At 35.3% G+C, this 26,014-nt stretch overlaps 1 protein-coding gene across 3 annotated transcripts in view; it reads left to right on the top strand.

Moving 5' to 3' along the window:
- The first annotated feature begins 1,666 nt into the window (after nucleotides 1–1,666).
- LOC150105225 (uncharacterized) overlaps nucleotides 1,667–26,014 on the top strand; it is a 107,050-nt gene continuing 82,702 nt past the window's right edge. For all 3 annotated transcript variants that reach the window (XR_016548565.1, XR_016548566.1, XM_090395545.1), the window contains exons 1-2: nucleotides 1,667–1,801; nucleotides 17,655–17,820. Coding sequence is in view for 1 of the 3 variants with exons in the window: in XM_090395545.1 (XP_090251671.1) it covers nucleotides 17,671–17,820 (150 nt within the window). In the remaining 2 variants the exon portion in view is untranslated. The remainder of the gene's footprint in view (nucleotides 1,802–17,654; nucleotides 17,821–26,014) is intronic.

Raw genomic sequence — 26,014 nt, 5'->3', positions numbered from 1 at the left:
TCTGTCTTGTTCTTTGTATTCTTCATGTGATTGTTTACCATTATTCATCTTGTTCTTCATCCAAATACTTTCTTTTCCAGATTTCATGCTTAAGCTCCACATTTATCCATTTTATACCTACCTTATTCAGCCTTTTGGCCTTTGGGATACATTCGTACATTGATGCTGTTATGTATTTCTTTGTAAGTTCCCATGCAGCATTTATTTTTTTACCGATCAACTCCCCGTTCCATGTTATAACTCGAAGTTGTCTCCTAAGTTTGTCATAATCATCAGCCTTATAATTCCACATATATCCTTTCTTCACAAAAGCCTGCATATGACTAGCCACAACAAAGGGTGATTATTTCATGATCACTTTCACCAATTGTAGGAAAATGTGACATCCGTTCTAACAATTACATCCTTTGATGAAATGATCAGATATAGAACTCTTGATCCTCACGTGCCTACCTTTATGTGCTGCCTGAGACAGTTATCTCTCAAGAAGGCGAAAAATTCACTTTCCTTACTCCCAAATGTTATCTCTTCATTACAATCTAAAAAAAAATCATCTAACGCCTTTTTATTCCCGTATACGAGGAGTAGGCGAGGCCATTTAGCCCTATCTAACTTTTGGAGACTGAGTGGGCAGTTCAATCTCCACTGGTACCAATCAGAGATAGATGGTCCAAGGCTATCACTAATTAAGTGGTACGCAGTGAAGAGAGACGGCTCAAATGTGCCGCAATATCGTGGTCCCTAACTCTAACACAATATATTTAATGTCTGAAATAATGTGGGTTCTACGGTCGATTTTCTTGAGTTTATGGGACGAAAAACTCGAGTTTCCGGGAGGAAAAACCCGCTTGCCCGTGCCAGAGATCGACTAACTCGGGAACCGGTCGAAAAAAGGCTTAGAAAAATTTCCTCTAGTCGCCGACTAGACTCGAAACCAAGTCTTCCTTCGTGCGGCCAAGCGCCGTGGTGTGTAAACGCCACATCACCCATAATAATTACTCTTCCTTTGTTCACTAATCCGAGTTGTTTATACATTTCTTCATCACCACCCTCCACATTCCCAAGCCTATAGCAATATCCAACTAAATATGTCTTCTTCTTCTTCATATCCACGTTACACCACACTGCCTCATAACCATTGCCACTATTTCACTCTTTAATGCTTACCTTATGTGGACTTAATTCCCCTACTATCCTCCGAAGCACTCCCCCTCCTTTCCAATTCTCACAAAAATATACTGTATCCTTCAATTTCTATTCCCGTTATGATATCATCTGCATTCAACTATGTTTCACTTATTCCATTGAGATGGGGGCGAATAAACTCAATCACTGAAACCAATTCATTCCCTTTATTTCTGATACTTCTGGCATTTGTAAACAAACACAACAGTTCATTTTTAGATCTATAGCTAGTGCTATCCAAGCCATATGTTGGTTGTGATTTCCCCACCACACTATTTTATTATCATTATGAGATGGTCCATGTTATTTTAATATACATACTATATAATCGTTGCAATTCACATTTAACAAACTTTACTATGTGTTTCCTATATTTATATAAAATAATATATTTGTCTATCTCTTTTTCTGATGCTAACAGCGACCCCTAAGTGGATTAATTTTATTGTGCAACTGTACCGTATTCCCTTTATTGCTTAGTAGTTAACCGGTTTCGTTCCTTTTTCCTGCGGTTGCCACGAGTTAAAGTGACGTTTCCGTGGTTTATTCCCAGGCTTTTGACGATTGAGAGCATATTTGGAGCCGCACATTCTGAAAATTTCTAAGACTTTCTCATGTAAGTTAAACCTTATTTTTTTGATTGTTAATTTCAGTACGTTGTTAATCAGAAATTTTTAGTAGTAAAGAATTTAAATCAGTGAGATCATTTGCGCAGTCGATTCATCATTGTCTACACGAATCAAATATCACTAAGGTTTTACATTTAATAGTAAAACTAATAGCTGTTGTTTCACGTCTGAAGTTATCGATTGGAATTTAATACCGTAATTTGTATAAAATCACGAAATCATTTTAAAATTCGTGAGATGTGAAACAGCTATTAGTTTTACTACTTAAAGTTAAACTTTAATATTTGGTTTTGTTATTATCATTTTATGAGAAATGATCAATTGATTGTTCATATTGTTTTATAATGAAGAAATTATCTTAAGTCCGAAAAATGGCGGCTGTGAAGTTCGTCAATTATTGTATTTTTGAACGAGCAATTTCCAAGATGGCGCATATTCTGTTTGCTAGGAAACAGAATGCCTCGCTGATCTTGAATTTGGCATTACGTCATTGCTTGATGTCATTTATGAATCTTAAGTAATTGAGTTTTCCGTTATGGATTACTTCACCGGTTTCAAGAAGAGAGAAAAAAAAAAACCTAATTAGACATGATTGGAAAATAGCTGTAGGAACATTTAACTTGAATGAAAATACGCAATTGCGCATAATTCAGGCTTATGAGAACGAGTAGCCATTGCGCCGAAATCAATATTTGAAAAAATATTAACTCATCTAAAAAGCTAAAATTAATTTAGAATTTTTGTTTTTTTTTGGATCGATCATTACATTTATTTATGATAATGTTTTCGCTAAGAAGCTTAATTTTAATTTATATTCCTAATATAGTTTCATTTAAAAGAGTTCTCGTTTAAGGCTTTTCTCTAGAATAATTCGAAACATGATTATACTTATGTAAGCTTCTGAGACAGGGAAATTTTGCAGAAAGCAGAAGGAATAAAAAAAAGTCACCAAAAAAACAAAATGGAAGGATGATCTACAAAGGTTTGATATGATTAGTGGACATTGGCTAAAGACAGAATTGGAAGTTAAGAGTTAGTCCCAACTTTACATCAGCAAACTACTGAAATCCCCATTTAGGCATATCTCAATATCGTTAATTTTCAGTTAAACAATAATGGTACCAATTTAGACTGATCCCTGTGGTACTATGCTAATGACCTTCCTCTTTTGGGATACCACACCTCACACAACCTGCTTATATCTGAAAGGCAATTACCTATCCTCCAACTTACTAGTCTCTTATTTAGTTCCATCCATTTCAATTTAGTTTTTCCTGTGGCAATTTGTCAAAGGCTTTTGAGAAATCCAACTTTACAGTTGTGGATGTAGTGAATTGATCACCTTATTTTAGTAAATCTTATGTATTGCAACATGCCTCCTACTAACAACCATGATGACCTCATAATTGAGAATACTGTTATCAACTCAATTCTGCAAATTATATTTGCCTATAATTTGGAGCCCATCTTAACCCCTTAGTGAAGTAGAAAAAATTTTCCCACTCCTGCAGAATTTTCCCTGTTGCAAGAGTCATGTCAAACAGGATGACGTTAAATCTCGAACATTCCATTCAAATTCAGTTCACCATGATATATTGTCAAGTCCTGCTGTATTGTTAACTTGGAATGAGGAAATAAGTAAACCTATTTATTAAATAAGTTTCTGATTATACTACACTTTTGCTGTCTTTTCTGAATCACCCGTTATAGTCTTTATGTAACTGATTACCAACCTTTCTCTTGTGTTGATCCATCTGCATTTCATGTTTGCTCTTACTTTATTTTGCCTTTTCACTTTTGGCATAATCACAGCAATCTCTCTCTCCTACGCTTTTCATAAACATTGGCCGTGTAGTTCCACATATATTCTTTCTTGACAGACGTTCCCATATGACTGGCAATGACCCATGTGATCACTTCATGGTCACTCTCACCATATGGTGGAAGATTACACTCCATAAGTACGTCCTCTGATATGATCAGATCTGACTTAACCCTCATGCTCTCCAGTACATGTTGCCCAAGATGGTATTCCTTTAAGAATTCAAATTCATTTTCCTTATTCTTTAACATTATCTCTTCATTCCATCAATATTGCTGTCCCTTATTCATTAAACCAAGTTGCCTATACATTTTCTTGCCATTTCCTATACATTTGTCATCCTATAGAAACGCCCACCTAACCATTTCATCCTGTTAATCTCTCATATTGTACTACTTCCAAACCACTACCACTTGTGGGGACATAATTCCTTGCTATCCTTTCTATCCTCAAATAACATCATACCCGTCTATTTTTACTAGGCTATTATTCTTATCTGACAATGTTTCATTTATTCCAATTATTTGTATGCGTATGAACTCAGTTTAATGTAACAATTTCATCTCCCTTATTTGACGTCGCTTCTTTATTTCTAAGTTTTTGGAGAAGGTGTGTTTTTTTTAGACTTGATTACCAGCTTCATATGTTACATAAATTGGACCATTTGGTCCGATTTATGTAATTGTTCCATGTGGTATCCTGTTAAATACCATTTACAAATCCAGCATTACTAATGTGTAGCCATTAGTAATGGCTACACATTAGTAGCAATTTAACTCCAGGATAAAAGTAATTATAATTATGCAGTGTAAGTTACTGAGGCGACCTTGACCTACTCTTCAAAACCATACTTCTCCCCATACACTTACTTTCCTGAATTTTACCTTGAACCAGTTTCTCCAATATCTTGATCACCACCACTGAGATGCTAACCAGTCGATAATTTACTGCCTCCATTTTGTAGTCTGCTTGATGCAACAGAAATAATTTCCTTTCTTTCCACTCCCTTGTGATCCTGTCAGAGCTAAGACAAGCGTAGAGGCAAATGACTGAGGCTCCCTTAGAACGCTGGAATATGAGTACGAGGAAAGCTCCAACGACAAGAAATCTTGTTGTTAGAGCTTGGCAAATAGGAGGTGGAGTGGTGCTGTGATTGTATAAGTTGTTGAGGAGCCTATGAAATAAATATGGAGAAATTATTGCATAGGATAATAGGTGATGACTGAAAGGTCATCTCTGGATGCTGTACACTGGTCATCTATGAAAGTGAAAAGATTTGTTTTGCAGGTGTCAAATGAGTGGAATGCATTTGCCAGAATTGATGGCTAGTGCTCCAACATTTGAATGTATTCAAGGCAAGATAGTATTTGGTTTCTGAGTGTTCAGCTGTCTGTGAGTCTGGACTCCATGGAGGTAATATTCTTGGATGATCAGTAAATCAACTATAGAGAGAGAGTCATCTCTCTCTCTCTCTCTACCATCAGCATTCATTAAAATTATTTTACCACATCCTTTTATTTGCCACATGCTGAAAGAAATCTTTGGGGTTACTTTAGCTATCTCAGTCAATTTTCTGTTGATTAAGCTGATTATCTTTCTCTTTAAATTTACCAACAGTATTTTGCAGCATCCAGCATGATTATCTATTTAATTCTTACTTGATTTATCCTCATGAAACTGGAAGGATGCTAATAATGCATGGGAAATGGTCAATAGATGTTTATAAAAAGTAGTAATGGATTGCACAGTAATGCAGTCTCGCCTCACACACGGCACAGATGTACTGTAGGTTCTTATACTTCTCACGTGTGGGATAAATATATAAAAAAATTTGTTACTTCCTTTAAACTCCCCTTGACAACTTCCCAGGCACTATTATCATCCTTCCCTTGCAGTTTCTCATCTCATTGCACTACTCCAAGTAGTCTCTAAATGTATATAAATGTCCAAGTTTTAGGCAAGGAAAAATTTCATTAATATTGATTTAATGTATCCAAGAATAGTTGGTGTTTGTTAAAGCGAGGTTAACTCTCATTTGATGAGAATATTATGACTATACCACTTATTTTTGTTTTAAATTCCAGCTGTGAAATGTAAATCCTCCCATTACATTGCAGGGAGCTTGACACTTATCGAATATGGTAATCTGATCGAGAGATCAAATATTAATACATGGCTCCTCCAGGGAGTCCACGGACTCATTGAGGGAATGCACCTACTCTACAACTGTCTCCACCAACGAATCACAACTATCATCTCCACCAATGCCAAACATCCATGCCCACAGTAGGATTCGAACCTGCAACCTTTTTGCTGGAGAGCAGATATGCTAAACACTTGGTCAACTTGCTGATCTTATGTTTATTATTTGTGTTTACTCAGAAGCCACAAGGTTTTTGGTGGTGAAACCACACATACCAGTCACTGAATTAGAAACTTTGCACAAATCAATTGGTTTCTGTTTGGCTTGCGATTGCCAGTACCAATTCTCTTCGATTTCCTTTTCATAGTTTGGTGAGATATAGGTTGGGAACAGCCTTCATTAAATGCTTTGGTCAATTGCTGCACACAGGAAGTTCTGTTTGTCCATATAAGCCTTCTCAGATGATGGCAATCTCGTTCCTGACAGAGTGCTTTAGGACCACAGTTATGCCTTTTAGACAAGCAATGCAAGTTATGTTTCCTCTGATTAAACACCTGGGATATCTCACCTTTTGAAAAACCAGTCAATTCTGCTGTTTTCAAAATGGTGTTTCCAGACAGATGGGCACACACAATAAGTCCTTTATCAAACTCCAAATGATTGTTTTTCCCATTGTGATCAACACTAGTGATTATTGACCAGCAGCATTCTTAAATAGTTGGCTGGGAACATGTGATTCATGTGACAAAGTATTTTGCACATACACTGCGTTATCTGCATCAATGATTCAGTGTCCTTGAATCTAAGGCTAACTAACAATACCCCATAGAGAGTGCCACTTTACTAAATATGTTTATTAATTCAATTTTTCATTTTAGAAATTATGGACTTTGCAACCGTGTTATAAATAACTATTTTAATTTCCCGACGCTACAACCTTCATATTAAGGTTATCATCTGGAGTATATACAAAGATGAGCTGAGTTACATTTCACGCAGTATGCTAAAGAGACAATGATTTGATTATGTAATGAACGATTATTCTACTGAGTGAAAATATAATAAAAAAAAAAGATAAAATTAATTATTTAGAAACTACATCAAAGCTAAATTCTGTTTAAGATAACAAGAGAAACATTCTTTCATATAGTTTTCTTACAGTAAAATGATGTCTTAGTTTAACATGCCAATTGTTATATTAGATTTAAGATTCTGGATTATCTACAGTCCTGTTTATAGGGAGAAAGGTTCCGTGGGTAGTTATATTTAATGTGGAGCTTTTTAATTTTGCAGGAGGTTTAAAGGTGGCTTTGAGGTTGTATTTTTATAGTATTCTGTTTATTTTATCTGATGTCCCTTTAAGTAAGAGGTGACGTATGGAGACTCTGATCTGTGGTGTGAAAGATGGATGGCAGAGGAGTGTTTGCCAGGAGGAATGATAGAAAGTGTTGCTAGGTAATTAAGCAGGGCGAAATGGTGGATGTGAGGCTTCAGAGGCACTGTAAATCAAGTGGCAAGAGATGTAAGATTCATGCTTGAGGTTATACAAAAAAAAAAAAAAAAAAAAAAAAAACGCATAGAGGAAAGATAGTGTGTGTGTTCCCAGATACGACGAGCTGAGCAAAAGAGCAGTAATAATGAATAGCATAATAGCTAGAATGTGTCAGAAGAGAGGATTGGAATATGTGGGTGCTTAGAGGGCATTTGAGGACAGAGAGGAACTACATGCAAGACACTGCTTGTATTTGAATGAGGACATATGCATCTAGAGAGATTGCTGTTTTCTGAACAAGTCAGTGTGTCAATGCTGGAAAACTAAAATTTCCAGGGGGGGTGGCCTCTTGGTGGGGGGACATTGTCGGGTAACACTGAGTCCATGGAACCTGGGGGAGGGATAATGATAGGTATAGCAAGTGACATTTTTATGTTTTATACTAATGCTAGGAGTATCCAGAATAAAGGAGAGGAATTGGTAGTGCTGATAGCATCAGCCTAGCTAAAGATTATTGGGATCTCTGAGATGTGGTTGATGGAAGATGATATAATGACAGGAATAGAAGTAGCAGGGTACAGCATTTTTCGGCAGGATAGGAAGGGAAAATGTAGTGGAGTACTGCTTATGATAAGTGTTGACTTAAGTGGATAATTGGTAGTAGAGGTTCGGTGTAGTGGTGGAGACAGTGTTGCACAGTAGGTGTCCTCCTGGGATGAGTCTTTGGCCTCCATGGAGGTGTCATGAAGTAATAATAATATGTCCTTTAAGAATGGACGCTTTGGAAGGCAGTGACACTAATGGTTTTGAAAGCATATGGTGTGAAGGCAGGATATTTATTGGGGTGTTGCTACAAGACAAGGAGCACAGAGGGGTGGGGAGGAGGAGATATTTAGACAGTTGAGCTTTGCAAGTGCAAGAAGAATGATTGTTATGGGAGATTTTAACTACAGCAGGGAAGAGGAAAATGCATGTATTAATAAGGGAATGGAATTTCTAGAATTCATGAGACAAATGTCTTCGGCAACATGTAATTAGAGGGAACAAGAGGTTCAATAGTTGGATTTGGTCATAGCATCAGAAGAGTTAATAACTGAGAGATGGCATTCCCCCCCCCCTCAGTTGGAGAGAGTGACCATGTGGTTTTGACTTGGAAGATGAATATACATGCATGGGTATCAAAGAGAAGGGAATGTAGGTGATTATAATAGTCAGATATCAAGTTGGAGCAGTTCCATAGAGGATGGAATTAGAAGACCAGGGTATTATTAGTGTTTGGGAAATTGTGAAGGAATATTTGTTAGCAGCAATAGTAAGCTGTATTTCACGAGTGAAGAAGATACAATTTGGTGTTAAGTGGATGACAAACAATATCGAACAGGAACTGCTGGTGAAAAAGAGGTTATGGAAGAGATACAAGGAGAAGGGTGGAGAGTAGGTGCATGAAGAATATAAGACTCAGGCCAGTGTGACTAGTATAGTAAGGCAAAACTGGAATAAGAGAGAGATTGGCCCTAAGATCTAAAGAAAATCCTAGAGAATTTTTTAGCTATGTGGCCAGTAGGAGCAGAAATGATTGTGGAAGAATGACATTGTGGGATAAAAATGGGAATAGTGACTGATGTAGAAGATAGTGAAATTGTTCAATGAATACTTTATTGGAGTATTTCATCCTCGAGATGTAAGTTTTAATACTAGAGGGATTGGGCAGGTTCAAGGTTTGGAAGTGCAAGATGAGAGTGCATTCCAAATAATGAGTACTCTGGATATCAGTAAAGCTTGGGACTGGATGATATTTCACCATGGGTTTTGAGAGAATGTGCTAAAGAACTGACAGCTCCGTTCTTTAGTACATCTGTTTAACATCTATTTACTAGGACGATGAGTTTTGACTACATTTAGGCTTGAATAATAATAATAATTCTTTCCATTCCTGTGGAATATTCCCTGTTCTGAGACTCATGTTAAACAGCCTAGTGAAAGGAATACAGTTCAGCTGATATCCAATTAGTTCCACATTGCTGAATTCTTATTGTTTGTGCAACAGCTCTAATATCTTGTTCTCATACATCTGAATGTTCTCACCCTCATTAATTGAACAACCTCTTCTGCATCTGTTACCCTCAATCACACTATTTGCATTTAGAAGAGTTATTCTTTCATATTCATTCTTTTTACTTGCAGCATATCGATAGAATTCTTGTTGGTTGTCTTTAGAATGCAGAGCCAGTTTCTTTTCATACTCAGACTTTGCTTTCTGTATAATTTCTGTGATAACTGACTAATCTAGCCTACCGCTTATAATTTTTCACAACAGGCATCATCTTTATGCACACGGTACTCCTTCCACATCCTTTTCGTACGAATCTCTTGCTTAATAAGATTACACATCCATTTGACTCTTTACCCTATTTATTCTTTGAATTCTCGTGACACATTCTCATATTGCATCATTTAAGTATTGTTTAAGTGCTTCCCCATGCACTGTGGATATTCCTATCCAGCAACTGATCCCATTCCACTGAACTCTGTATACTCCTCAATTGGTCATAATTTCTTGCTTTGTAGTTCTTTTATTATTATTATTACATGACATACATATAGACTCGTTGAGGGAGGGTACCTACTCTACAACTCTGTCTATGCCACTCAATTCACCAACTGCAACTACCATTATCTACACAAATGCCATCTACCATCCACCATGGCAGGATTTGAACCTGCAGCCTTTTGACTGGAGAGTGGATGCACCAACCAGGCAGTATGTAACATTTTGTGAATGGAACATTCATAAACTTAGTCACTTCCCAAGTGAGTACCACATGATCGCTGTTACCACTGGATGTTACGTCTTTAATTGAAATTTCCTTTACGCTATAATCAAATCTCACACTCTGACCTGGAGTTCCTGCTGTCACATGCTGCTTGAGGAAGTTATCCTGCAACAGAACAGCTCAATAAATTCATTTTCATTCTTATGAGATACCCAATCAATATTTGGATATCGATATTAAAAAGAGATAAAATAACTTTTGCTTAACATGTCAAGGTTTGCTTCAACATTACTATTATCCTCTGAGTTGTATTTGCAGCTTTTGCTATGTGACCTTTGAAATTCAAATTTCTATCCACCATTATGTCAACATCCCTTGCCTCATCAGTTTCTTGTGGCATTTCCCTGTAAATATAATATGATGCTGGAAATCTCATCACGCCAAAAGGAATAACTTTACACTTACTAACATTAAACTGACAGCTATTTTTGTTTGCCTAAATTTCCAGCCCATTGATATAATTTTATAAGTGCTGGATTTTAGTATCATCCCTGATTGCCCTGTGTATCTTTGCATCATTGGCAAACAATAGCACATCTCATGTTAGACCTTTCTTAGTCATTAATGTATTGATTAAACAACAATGGCCCACTGATCTAAGTCAAGAGTTTATATTCCAGTCCTGTCAAATGCCTTAGCAAAATCTAACAGTCTTAGCGTATCCATTCTCTTTATCCAACTCAGCTGTGACATTATTATAAAATATGAGCAAGTTGCTAAAACATTTACTTCCTTTTGTAAACCACCCATGTTGCTCCTTGTTGAGTATAGCTTGTCTACCCATTTCTGTATGTGAGTTCTTACCAACTTCTCTAAAATCTTTACTACCACACCAGTTACTGATAGGTCAGAATTAATCTCACATCAGTCTCAAATGAATTGCCCTCTAAATCCCTGTCCCCATGATGCACTTCTACTCTTTTTGACTTTAATTCCTCTATCATTAGCAAAATGCCCCCCCCCCCCATCCTGTTCCTTCTCTCTCCGAAGACATCATATCCCTTGCAGTATATTCCTATGACCATATCACCCTCGACCATCAAGTCTCAATAATGCCTAACTTTTGGCCAAGTTGTGCTAACCCATGCCAAAAACTTAGCCTTATTTTGAATACTTCTGGCTTTAGTACACATACTGCAATACCCCCCCTTCATCCCAGAACCTCCTGTTAGCCCACTCAAGTTACCTGGGGCACTTTATTTTGCATCATGTGATCAGTATCACTCACCTCTAAGTTGCCAAGACCATTGCTCACCTGTCCCCCCCCCCCCAATATTCTAGTTTCCCTGGCTTTGCTTCTAAAAAAACACTTTCTCAAGACTTCTGACACCAATTACATCTTATAAATCCCTTCCATCAAACTCTCTCCACAAATTCCACACCATTTGTCCTGCACAATAGGTGCACTGACTAATTTGCAATCATAGCTGTCACAGCTGGCCTCTATCATATGGCAACATCCAACGTTCACTCTTCTCTTCTGCTATCTTTATTCTTACACTTTTTAATGCCCTTTCACTCCTTCCTTCAGTCGTGTCATATCAGTAAGTACTATCTTTTCCATTATCATCTGGTCATTCTTTAAATTTTCTACTGTCATTTGTATAGTCACTCATACTGCTATAAAACACTGCCATCTACATTATCGTGCATTTTATCTTTCAACTCACCACTATCATTCTTCTTGCTCTCCTTGCACTTCTATAATTCACTCATGAAACACTTTTGACAGATGCATTCTCTATTTTCATTCTCTTTCCATAAATCTCTTGTCCTGCAAGGCCATACATTTATTCTGCACATGCTACAGTGAAAATCACCCATTTTGTGCATTGGTGCCAGTCTTAATCACTTGTATGATTCACAAATGATTTGTCATTAAATACTTCCAAAAAGACCTTATCTTTTGGCACTCAAATTCACCACAAGAACTGGCAATAATTTTAATTTTGAATGAATCATTTATTTTATTTACTTACTTCTACAGTATTGCCACTTCAGTATTACTCTAACCCAGGGGTTCCCAACCTTTTTGTTTCCTAGAGCACATTCTAAAATACCGATAGGGTGACGGGCACCATCTATTTTTTCAAGCAAATTTTTTAAATTCGTTTGTTAAATGAATACATACAAAGTTTACATTATAATCAAATGTTTTATTACTTAAAAGTTTACATTATATAAAAATTTAAACATATATATATATGTAAGTTAGTGTGATCTTTGGCATTGCATTTCATTGGCCAGTGCTTCATAATTAGGAGAATATGATGATATTCCAGTTCTTAAACTGGAATGAACAACTTTGAATGCACGTCTACTTTACATTGTATGCATTCAATACTCGTCATGTGTCATTAACGCATGCGTCATATAGCATGCCATGAATTGTTGTATGGTTATTTCAAACTATACGGCACACAGTTGAACAGCGGCGGGCACACACAAATTGGTCGACGGGCGGCATGGTGCCCGCTGGCATAAGGTTGGGAACCCCTCTTTTAACCCATTCCAACTTTATACACTCTTTTAGTCTGTGTCATGTGGGATAACTGATGTTGGTATAAAGTTGCAGAGCACGTGTTTGTCTACTGTTAGTCACTTGAACTCATGCAAGCAATGATGGATTTTTGTGCTGTTTGGATTTAAGCAAATTAATATAGTACTTGCAATTTTACAGATCATATCTTGATGCAGAGAGTTAGTGCATTAAGCTTCAAGATGTTGCTATAGAAATATTTAGCATGCACTGTGCAAGATCTTATAACAAAGATGTTATCAATTTTAGGCATGTTGAATTTAGAGTTTGTGACTTGCTGTTGGGGTTACCACACATTGAATCTGAGACTGCAATTTTTTTTATGCACATGTGGACTTGCAAAAATTAGAGCATTGGTTGAAAACAGTCCAATGATGGCAACAAGATTATCATGAAAATTTCCACTTGGTATTCCTGTAATTTCATAACATGTATGAGACTGAGTTGCTTCATGTGAGAAGAAATTGCCACCAGATTATGCTCCACATTGTGTAAAGGACAATGCACTTAAGGGCTATTGAAAGATATTAGTGTTTCTAGCATGAATAATGATGATTTGGGATAATTTCATAGTATCCAAAGCTAGAGTATGTTTTTATGGAGAGGAAGATTGATGTTGTTTGGTATTTTGTTTAAAATCACAAACTGATCATCATCATCAAATTCCTGCCATGTACCCTGAAGGGGTGTACAGGATATAACAGTACTACATGAAAAAATTACATCATTACTAAATTCCTAACTACAATTTTCCTCCAAATCAGTCTGTTACTTGTCAAGACTCCAACATTATCAGATCTTATATTTCTATCGTCTAAGGCACTTTGTACCATATCCATCCACCTATATCTTGGTCTTCCTCTGGGTCCTTTTCCTGCCAACTTGGCAGAGAACACTTGTTTTGCTAATTTTTCCTTGCCCATTCTGTTTAAGTGACCATACCACCTGAGATTAGCTCTGCTAACACATTCCTGGATGCTGACAATGTCAAGTTCTTTCCTAATATCCTCATTTTTAATATTTAATATTGCCATTGATGCCATCTGTTCACGCCTCTAATCTTTCTCAGGACTCTCATATCTGCGGTCTCTAGTCTTTGGTCAAGTGTTTTACTTCTGACCCAGCTCCATAAGTTAAAACTGGTTTGAACACTGTCTTGTATACAGCTAATTTAGTGTTCCGACTAATTTCTCTCTTATTCCATATGAATTTATTCAGTTGACTTCCCACCATACCAGCTTTGCTGATTCTGTTGTCTATTTCTATATTTAATTTACCATCTTCAGTAAAAATTGTGCCTAAGTAGCTGAAATGTTTTACTTGTTCCACAGGTTCTCCATTCACAACACAGTTGACATTTTCAATGATTCTGCCTATTTTCATTGTCTTTGTCTTTTTATTGCTGATCTTCATACCATATCTATTACAACAGCTATTCAATTTAGACAGAGAATCTTTCAGACTTGTAGCGTATTTATTTAGAAGTATAACATCATCCGCATAAAGCAAAGAGCTGACATTAACATCTCCAATTTTGATATCAGGTTTAATACCGCATTCCTTCATAATGTGATCCATATAGATAATGAATAACAGAGGGGATAATGTACATCCTTGTCTCACACCAGATTTAACATTAAACCATCTTCCTGTACTTCAATTCTAACTGCTGACTTACAACTCAAATAAAGACTAAGTATTGCTTGATGCAATGCCCCATTGACACCGTATAACTGCAGCGTATTGAATAGCTTCTCTCTTGGCAGCTTGTCATATGCCTTTTCCAAATCGACAAAACTTAAATACAGATCTTTGTTATATTCCCATGCTTTCTCGACTATTTGTCGTAAAGTGAAGATCTGATCCTGACAGCCTCTATTTGGCCTGAATCCAGCTTGTTCTTCACCAAGCTTTTTCTTCTCAACCGTTTCTCAAGTATACTTGCATAGATCTTGCTAGGAACACTCAGTAGGGAAATACCTCAGTAATTCTCACATTCAGATTTATTTCCCTTTTTATATATGGGTACGATGAGAGCTCTACTCCAATCATCGGGAATTCGTCCCTCTGTCCACACCTTCTGAACTATGCAGTGCAGCCACTGTAAGACTTTTATACCACCATACTTCAGCATTTCTGGTCGAATATCATCTACTCCTGCTGCCTTTCCACATTTCAAGCCTTTGATGACTTTTTCTACTTCAAGTATGAATATGTATTCCTGACTGCATGCCTGGTCAGTGTTTTTTACCACTGTGCTGTCATCACTGCTTGTTTCATTTAGCAGTTTTTCAAAGTAATTACTCCATACTTCAAGGATATCTTTTTCTACCGTCTTCATGTCACCTTTATCATCTCTAACTCCTTTTACAGCACTCTTTCCACCATTTCTAAGCTTCTTCAACAACCTCCAGAATATCTTACCACCTTCTTGATATTTATTTTCTATATTCTTGCCAAAGTCCTCCCATGACTTTTGTTTAGCTAGTTTTACACACTGTTTAGCTTTCTTACATTTGTCTCTGTATTCTGTAAGAGTAAAAGCTGACTTATTTGCCAGGAACTTTTGATATGCTTTCTTCTTTTCCTTCACTGCCTCTTTAACTTCCTGTGTCCACCAGGGAGTTCTGATTTTTTTATCCTTACAGACAACCTCACCACATGCCTCTCTGGTAGAATCAATCAATGCAATGTTTTCTTCAGAGTTTGCCACTGAATCTCCAAGGTTTGATTCCTGTTCTCAAACTCTTTTATTTTATTTTCAATAATTTTTGTGTATTTTAGTCTACAGTTCACATCTGAGAGCTGCTCAACTTTTATTCGCTTTAAACCTTTCTTACATGTTATTCTTTTCAATATGAAATTCAATTTTATCCTGCTCAAGACTAAATAGTGATCACTTCCAATTTCAAATCCTCTGTACACTCTGGTGTCCTGCACCAGGGAGAAAATATCACTATCAACAATAACATAGTCAATGAGACTTTTCTTATTCTTAGCCTCTTCTCTCCATGTGAATTTGTGCACATATTTATGTCGGAACATGGTGTTAGTAATAACCAGTCCATGTCCTCAGCAGAAATCCAACAGGTATTTGCCATTATTATTAGCTTTACTCTTTCTCTAAATTTTCCCAAAATATTTTTTTGTCTCACAATCATTTCCTACTCTGCTATTTAGATCCCCAACAAGGACCAACTTTTCATTTTTCATTGTGTGAGTTGCTTTTTCTAAAGCCTCAAAAAATTCCTCCACTTCTACTTTAGTAGAACCTTCTGTGGGACCATAGGCAGAAATAAGTCTCATTGTCCAATTCCCATATTTGCCCACATTACTCTACTTGAGACTGACTGCCATGCAAGAAGATTAGCTTCGTATTTTGTGTTGAATGCTATGGCTACTCCTTCTTTTCCTTGATTGTCATTGCCTGAATATAACATATAACAAACTGATCTTGTATAATAAAATTATTGCTTCTCTTCTGGCTTGATCACTGTTAAAAAAGGAGTTGCAAAGATTAACATCTTAAAGGAAGATTAGGACAGATGGACTGGAGAATAATTTGAAGCAAATCAGTTCAGAAGTGACATCAGGAGAGCAATTGACTATATGAATTTGATACAGTGGAAGAGAATTTTTATATTAGCCACAGATCAGAAAATTGGAAACTGACATGGTACATTGGACTAATCAGATGCACAAGGTAGTAACTTGGGAAAACTGAGTATCAGTGCTTGAAGCTAAATTTTGAGTTTGTTAGGAGTGGTTTCAGACTGGAGATTGGCAATGAATCATTGAGTTGGAACTAAGGACATGTTTGAATTGAATTTGTAAGGCTCTAGGAAGATTGCCTTTATCTGCATGTAATCTTTCTCTTTGCTTGACTTCTCATGGTGTTTTTTTTTTTTTTTCATTTTAGTCAGTTAGGTGACTTTTTTTTAACATGCCATATCTATGAATTTCATCTCAATCCACTACAAATTGTGGCCTCAGCAGTGTTTCAACTATGAATTTACTTCACTGCAGATTATTGGCAACAAGATTATCTCCTGGGTGATCTGAAGCATCCTAAAGCATTTACATTGGTTTTGGTCCAGTATATTATCTGTTAGGTAGAAATAAAGCTGTTCCTTCAGAGAGAGAGAGATGGCTTATAATTCCGAAAATAATTGCAAGGCTGAAATAAATCTTGACATGTAAAGATAAGTCATTTTGTCTCTTTCAAGGCCTTGATAAAACCTCACTTGGATTATTGTAAGTCTGGTTTCCGGTTCTGATACATTGGAGAGAGAGTGGTTAGAAATGATTGCAATATTGATTATGAAGACAGGTTGAGAATTTGTAGGCTGCAGACTAGCAAACAGGAGAAAGAAAGGTGATATGATTTAGAGTTACAAACTTTGAAAGGATTATACAGAATTTCAGTAAATGGAATTTTTTTTTCAAACATCCTGTTTGCTTGCGACATGAAAGATTACAAGAACACTGCAATGATATGCTAGAATGAGATAAGTGGCATCAATCTTGAAGTTCATGAAGTGATACTTTGCATGGATGATGCAAATCTACCTGATTCACTGAATTCTTTCACATTGTACATTTTCAAATTTGTTAACAAGGTTCTTTCTCCTCAACTTTCTAGTTAACCATGGAAATAATGCTGGATCTAATATCCACTTTGCTTATGTAAAAAATGGAAGTAATGTATTGTAGGTTGAACCTCTTATTTCGGATTGCTGTAAATGGGGAGTCATCCTTCCTATCAACAATTTTCCTCTAAATCAATCTGTTATCTCTAATAGCATATTAGAGATAACAGATTCAACGATGACTTCTAAGGCCGGAACAGGCCATGCTAGTCCTAAATCCTTGATACACATGATGATAAACAATCCGTTATCTATCAAGACTCCATTATCAGATTTTATATTTCTGTCTTCTAAGGCGCTTTTTACTGTATCAATCCACCTATATCTTGTTAAATGTTTAATTTTTATTTTATTTCTCTAGAAATCAAATCACAAATATGAGAGGAGGAAATATGTCCAGATTTGCAGGAAAGAAAAACAATCGGCCTTTAAAAAATATACCTTTACCAAACTGGAATTCAATTTCTCTCCAACCATTTGAAAAAGATTTCTATAAAGAACATCCAGCTGTTTGTGGAAGATCTCAAGTAAGTGTTTCTTAATGTTTGAAAACATAGGTATTTGTGTACTTTTAGAATTAGATTCTTCAATATATATTGCCATTAAATTTATTATGAAGCATATTTATAAACACGATATTAAATTATGCTTGATATTTTTTATTTTTGCATTAGTAATTGCTTTTAAATGTTTCCTAGTTCCTTTTCTAAAAGTTGTTATTCACTCCTGATACATCCTAACTTTAGTCTTAATTTAACTTCAGTCTTAGTTCCTTTTCCATGGTCAAATGATCACTATACATATGGGGTTTGTTATTGATGTTCTCAATTTCTCTTACTCAAAGAACTCAATTCTACCTAGTGTCATCTTTCATTCTCCAGGGAAAATACCTTGGATATTAAAATCTAATGTTACTACACTTTTTCTCTTTCAGAACCAGGTTTTGAAATAGAAAATTACAGGTGACCAACATAAGTAAAATTATAAGTAACCAACATATAACTTGATCAACCTCTCAACATAAATGGGGGGGGGACAACCTTCTGCTCTGAATAGGAATTCAGTTTATCATTCTAAATCAATTCTGATAAGCAACATCTTTTTTCTTTTATCTATTTAGTCTCTTCTGATAATAAAATTATATAGTCAATTTCTAGAGATGGCCTCTCATTCTTTTTACAATCCCCACTGTGTGTATTATCTTGCTAGCTTAAAACATCTGTTGCCTTTTTTATATTTTCCTGCCTATCCACTGAAGTGCAGAGTCTTTGTAGTGTAGCTCATTTGGTTTTTAGATGTCCTTTGAGTGGAATGAGCTGAATTAGAATCCCATCCAGGATGCAAAGAACCTTTATCAGGAGACTTACAAACTGAAGGTGGGTTTGCTGGATGGCATCCTGAAATCATGGGTATGAAATCCAAGGATTCCTTGGACAGTTACATGCACATAAGGGTTCCTTTTAAGTGCTGTAGTAGATCCATTATACTGCAGTTTGCATTCTTTCAACTTCTGTAATATAATCACATTACTATAAAACCAGGTCATCAAATCTGAGTAATCCATGAGTGATATTACCAATGCTTTATACATGGCATTTTTTTCTCTACTTGTTAGTGTACTCATCAAATTCCTGCCAGGATATGATAGTAATGATGTAAATTTTTCATGTAGTACTAACTCCCTATCTACAATTTTCCTCCAAATCAGTCTGTTACTTGTCAAGACTCCAACATTGTCAGATCTTATATTTCTAAGGCACTTTGTACCTTATCAATCCATCTATATCTTGGTCTTCCTCTGGGTCATTTTCCTGCCAACCTGGCAGAGAACACTTGTTTTGCTAAACTTTCCTCGCCCATTCTGTTTAAGTGACCATACCACCTCAGATTAGCCCTGCTAATGCATTCCTGAATGTGAACAATGTTAAATTCTTTCCTAATATCCTCATTTTTAATATGATATTGCCATTGATGCCATCTATTCATTCCTCTAATCTTTCTCAGGACTCATATCTGCAGTCTCTAGTCTTTGGTCAAGTGTTTTACTTCTGACCCAGCTCTCAGATCCATAAGTTAAAACTGGTTTGAACACTGTCTTGTATACAGCTAATTTAGTGTTCCAACTAATTTCTCTCTTATTCCATATGGATTTATTCAATTGACATCCTACCATACCAGCTTTGTTGATTCTGCTGTCTATTTCCATATTTAATTTACCATCTTCGGGAAAAATCGTGCCTAAGTAGCTGAAATATTTTACTTGTTCCACGAGTTCTCTGTTCACAACGCAGTTGACATTTTCAACGATTCTGCCTATTTTTATTGCTGACCTTCATACCATATCTATTACAACAGTTATTCAATTTAGGCAGGGAATCTTGCAAACTTGTAGCAGATTTATTTAGAAGTATAACATCGTCTCCATAAAGTAAAGAGCTGACATTAACATCTCGAATTTTGATATCAGGTCCAATATCACTTGCATAATATGTGTGTTATGATCCATATATTTAATGAATAAAAGAGGGGATAATGTACATCCTTGTCTCACACCAGATTTAACATTAAACCATCTTCCTGTACTTCCTTCAATCCTAACTGCTGATTTACAACTCAAATAAAGACTAAGTATTGCTTGATATAATGACCCATTGACACCATATAACTGTAGCATACTGAATAGCTTCTCTCTTGGCACCTTGTCATATGCCTTTTCTAGATCGACAAAACTTGAATACAGATCTTTGTTATATTCCCATGATTTCTCGACTTTGTCTTAGAGTGAAGATCTGATCCTGACAGCCTCTATTTGGCCTGAATCCAGCTTGTTCTTCACCAAGCTTTTCGTCCACAATTTTTCTCAAGTATATTGGCATAAATCTTGTCACGAACACTCAGGAGGGAAATACCTCTGTAATTTTCACATTCAGTTTTATTTCCCTTTTTATATATGGTTACTATGAGAGCTCTACTCCAATCATTGGGAATTCATCCCTATGTCCATGCCTTCTGAACTATGCAGTGCAGCCAATGTAAGACTTTTATACCACCATACTTAAGCATTTCTGGTCGAATATCATCTACTCCTGTCTTTCATTTCAAACCTTTGATGGCTTTTTCTACTTCAAGTATGGGTATGTATTCATGACTGTATGCCTGTTGAGTGTTTTTTACCACTGTGCTATCACTGCTTGTTTCATTTAGCAATTTTTCAAAGTAATTACTCCATACTTCGAAGTAATTACTTCCATACAACAGGAAGAAAAGATACGAATGATATCTGTTCTTCCTGTTTTCATGTCACCTTTATCATCTCTAACTCCTTTTACAGCACTCTTTCCTCCATTTCTAAGCTTCTTCAACAACCTCCAGAATATTTTTCCACCTTCTTGATATTTATTTTCTATGTTCTTGCCAAAGTCCTCCCATGACTTTTGTTTAGCTAGTTTTACAGTTTTTAGCTTTCTTACATTTGTCTCTATGTCCTCTAAGAGTGCAAGCTGACTTATTGTGTCCACCATGGAGTTCTGATTTTTCTATCCTTGCAGACAACCTCACCACATGCCTCTGGCTGAATCAGTGTTTTTTCGGGGCTGCTTGCCACTGAATCTCCAAGGTTTGGTTCCTGTTCTCGAACCCTTCATTTTTTTCTTCAATAATCTTTGTGTATTTTAGTCTACAGTTCGCATCTGAGAGCTGCTCAACTTTTATTCGCTTTAAAACTTTCTTACATGTTATTCTTTTCAGTATGAAATTCAATTTTATCCTGCTCAATACTAAATAGTGATCACTTCCAATTTGAAATCCTCTGTACACTCTGATGTCCTGCACCAGGGAGAAAACATCACTATCAACAATAACATAGTCAACGAGACTTTTCTTATTTGTTGCCTCTTCTCTCCATGTGAATTTGTGCACATTTTTATGTTGGAATATGGTGTTAAACCTACTGTTAAACATATCCTAATCTTAAATCTCATTCATTTTCTGAGACATGGTTGTACTAGAACATTGCAGTGCATGAAGAGTAATCCGATTTAAACATTTAAGCTTATTTGTCACTTATATTTTCGGGTTAGCAAAGTGGATAGCATACTTGCTCATTAACAGGCCATGTGAGGCTTTGAAAAAAATTCCATCTGCCCATCCACTGCATAAGCATACTATATGTTTATAGCCTTTCCTTGGTGGAATGAGCATAAAAAAAATAAGGTACTCTTGAAAAACATCCGTGTCAGCCTTTGTTAACTTGAACCCTTTCAGATATTATTTGGAATCCATCTGTTGCTTCTAGTCATTTGCCATAAATTTCCTGTTTTCTCTCCGCCTACTTATCTTAATCAAAGCATCCACCCATGGGTGTACCAAATTAATATTAACATGATATAAATGGCAGCTATTAATTAATACTGAAACATTAATTTTTGTAAATAATTGCAATTTTAAATTATTTACACTAGTATAAATACTTTTTTAGAATGTTATGTCTTACATATATATCTTTAAGATCATTTTATCTAGTTCTAGACAAACTTGAGTAACATTCGTGATCTAAACTGTATAACATTCACTACCTGTCTTCCCATGAAATACTGATTGTAATCTTGGCAAAATGAATTGTGTATCTGGCAATCCATGTATCCTGACTGCATTCTAACTTTCCTTCTAGGATTCAAGAAAACTTACAAACATTAATGATCCTAGTGGATTGAAGTGTTTCTAACACACTAGTTAATAAAAAGAGATTTATTATTTGATGTTTATATAGAAATGATCTCTGTTCAACAATTATTATTATTATTTTTTTATTTCTGAGTGTACCTATATATGCACAAGGGTTCACTCCAATTGGTGCAACGACTTCTTCCTTTTCACTATTTCTTTCAGAATCCAAATAATTCACTGACTCATGACCAAAATACAAAATAAACACATTTAATAAAACAAAAACAATATATATATATATATATATATATATATATATATATATACACACTTCAAACAATATTACATAACTAACTACAAATTTAATTGGATGCAAGGCCTTTTTTAAAAATAAACTTACACTTGAGACTAGACTAAACACTTCATTTTCACAATGACAAAACATTCATAGCCAGTTTCTTTCTCTGTCAAGACCCTTTTCACAGGATCCTTTAACATCACTTATGTAGCACACATTAATTCTTCCTGACTTAATTCTGTCTCTTTTTAGTAGAAATAATAGTTAGATCCGGCGTCCTTAATACAGATGAAACTTCCTAATCAGAGTTTTCTCGAACATTCCTTTAGAACGTAAATAGCAATTTCTTCTTTTATTCACTACTAATGCTTATTGACAGTCTTAACTCTTCGATTTAAAAAAAAACTTGCAGTTCTATGATTCCCTTTTCGGAATCTACTATAAATCTTCCAATTAGCATTTCCTCCAATATTCCTTTTAAAATGCCTATAGCAATATTTCCCTTTTATTTATCAATACTTATTCCACTTTGAAACTTAATAGTTCCACGATTCCTTTTTTGGAAGATACTATTAATTTTCCTCCGACTGTCAAATAAAATAAAAAACACTTTTACACCTGAATCTAAATATCTGCCGGCTTGTGTTCTAATTTTCTCTTCGAACGCTATCCTTGTTTACTCTCCCATTGCTATGATAACGAACTTGTCAGCTGTCAATCACACATCAAACTTCTCGGCGGACATGTGCACTCCGTAAAGGTGGCAAGCGAGAAACAAAATACAATGGCTGACACGGTGTCTCCGTTAGCGACAAGAGAATGTCTCCATAAAACACAACTTTTGATAATTTTAAATACAGTAAAATTCCTGTAAGTAATACAAATATCAAATCCAGTAAGTACATAAATTTTTTTAAATGCTTTACTTATCACTTTGATAAAACAATTTCAATAACAGGCACATCGCAAGTGCCGACAATGCGTGTTATGAGACCAAAACCAATAAACATACTAACATAAATAATACGTAAAAATATCCATAATTTTAAATTATGATTATTTTTACATCAGTTTCATCTTTCTCTGAAAATTTAAAAAAAAAAATTTTTTTTTTTTTTTTTAAATACTGTTTAACTTATTCCTAGATCTTAAAAAATAACGTGGTTCTTGCTTATCATTATTTACACTCTCGGAATCACTAGTTTCAGAATCATCTGATGCTAGAGATAATTCAGAATTTTCTTCTTCCAATTTATTATATTTACAAATCTCATTTCTATACTTCTCAGATATTTCATTTAAACTACTTGAATTATGCCCTAAATCTGCAGAATCATTACTATCATAATCAAATTCTACAGGTTTCTGGGATTCTTTATCCTTATTAACTAAATTAGAGGTATTTTTACATTCCTCTGGTTTATTTAACTCCAAATTAACTAACCTATGATATTCTGCTGCTATTTCATCCATGTTAGAGTCAATTTGATCATCATCACTCTTACATTGTACATTATCTGAATTATGGACCTTGGGATTTCTAAAATTTCCTGCATTAGGGTTTATTTTACCAAAATTTACTTTTCTCCTTTGCTGCATATTTGAATTATGAGCTTTAAAAGTATTCCCTTTCCCATTATTTGATTGTGAATGAGATGCACAATTAGTACTAGGAAAAACTATGCCCATCTTTCAATATTCTATTCATATTGTCTCCTAATATAACTAAATTTCTACTCTCTAAAAAGTACTTTTTTAACCTATCAGAATGTACATTTATAATTTTACTAGGATTTTTGACATCTTGAATCCTAAAATAGGATTTAAATTTTATATACTGCCTAGTTTTCTGAGAACTTAATTTACTTATTTCACCTACTAATCTGCGAGTAGTGGAAAATTTTTCTACTACTGTTTCCAAATACTCATTTATGTTATTGTATCCTGTATTAGGAATGACTGAAACAAGCTCATTAGGAAAGATTGGATCAAAGCCATATAAAGCAAAAGATGGTTTTTCCTTGATAGCAGATCTGCATGCAAATAATGCTTGAGAAATATATGTATCCCAATCATTCATTTTAGTGTTTGCTAGATTGGACAGTATTTGCTTTATATTTTTATTCAGCCTCTCACACATACCATTACACTGTGGGTGGCAAGATGTAGTAAAAATCTTCCTAACGTTGAGTAATTTACATAACTGTAACAACAGTTCAGATGTGAAAAATGCTCCTTGATCTGAAAGTAAGGTCTGAGGAGTTCCATATCTACAAATTATCATATTCAAGAACTTTCTTGCAATAGTTTTTGCAGTTTGATCCTTTATTGACATGCTAACATCCTTTATAGATATGCTAACTAGATCTCCTACAGGAAATCTAGTTAGCATATCTATGACTACTAGAATATACCTATTGCCTTTTTTAGTAATTGGCAGTGGACCTACCACATCAATAGCAACAGCCTGAAAAGGTCTAGTTGGACTTGGAAATGGTTGGAGCTTTTCCTCTGAAAGGGGATCTTATTTGGCACTTATGGCATGATTTGACATATGTATGTCACTCTTCATACCTTTCCAGATGTAATGATCCTTTATTCTATCCCAAGTTCTAGAAAATCCCTGGTTCCTGCCAAGTCTGAATCATGGAAAGTATACATAATCCAAGGAATCATTTCATTTGGTGCCGATATTTTCACTTTCACCCTTCCATTTGTCTAGATAAGAGTAGCCCATCTTTATCTAAATATAAGTTTTCCAGGTTTAAAAATGTATCCAGTTGAGTTTCACCCTTCAGTACTGCTTCATAAATATTTTTAAATACAGGATCATCTTTCTGAGCTTGGACAATCTCATCCTTTTCCCAAATTTGTGAACTAGGTTCCTTATTCTTTAGAGTCAGTGTTAAACACTTGATCGTTATCATTAGTGTCTTGAAAAGCTTCAGGAGACTGCTCTAATTTTCCTTTGTCACCTGATGTCCTGTCCAAACGACATTCTAGTCCACACAAGGACACTGTCTTATCAACAAAATTACATGCAAAACCATGACATTTAAGAAAATCAATTCCAAATATTACTTGTACATTTTGGATTTGATGATTCTGGAAGAACTATTAATGCATGACAAACTTTCAATTGGAAACAAGGAATTGAGATAAAAGCATCTATTTGCTTATCAGCTGAAATTTCTGATTCAAATGTTCCCTTTAATTTAATTGGATAGTTTAAAACTGAAATGTTATTTGGAATTAGAGTTTTAATTTTATTAAACAAACTAAGAAATGAGTGAAATATGTGCACCTGTGTCAAGTAAGATTTTATAAGGCACATCTTCAATAAATCCTTGTAGACGTGTCAAAGGATTATCTCATTAGCATAATGGGCTAATGTTACATCAAACTCTTTTAAGGTTGAGCTGTCTTTAGCTTTACTCATGTCTAATGAGTGGTTTGACATTTCTGTCCTTGCCAGTATGATATTGGAATAATAATTATTTCCAGATTTACTTTTATTCTCAGATTTCTTATGTTGAAAACAAGATTTACCCCTAACAACAGTCTTTAGCAAAATGACCTGGTTTACTGCATTTAAAGTATTTTGGAATATATCTCCTTTGAGATGTTTTATTCCTATCAATACCATTAGATTTACAAGAGAAAGATTATCTGTAAGGTTTTTGGATATTGTTAAATCTGATATCATCTTAAACAGAAGTTCTTGTCCTTTTACTATTGGTCTCAGTTGTCTTTCTTCA

The sequence above is a fragment of the Typopeltis vanoorti genome, chromosome 7 (assembly GCF_054136105.1).
Source record: "Typopeltis vanoorti isolate ZY-2024b chromosome 7, IOZ_Tvanoo_1.0, whole genome shotgun sequence".
Lineage (NCBI taxonomy): Eukaryota > Metazoa > Arthropoda > Arachnida > Uropygi > Thelyphonidae > Typopeltis > Typopeltis vanoorti.
The sequence above is the reverse complement of the archived record's forward strand: the minus strand, read 5'-3'. Positions and strand labels throughout refer to the sequence as shown.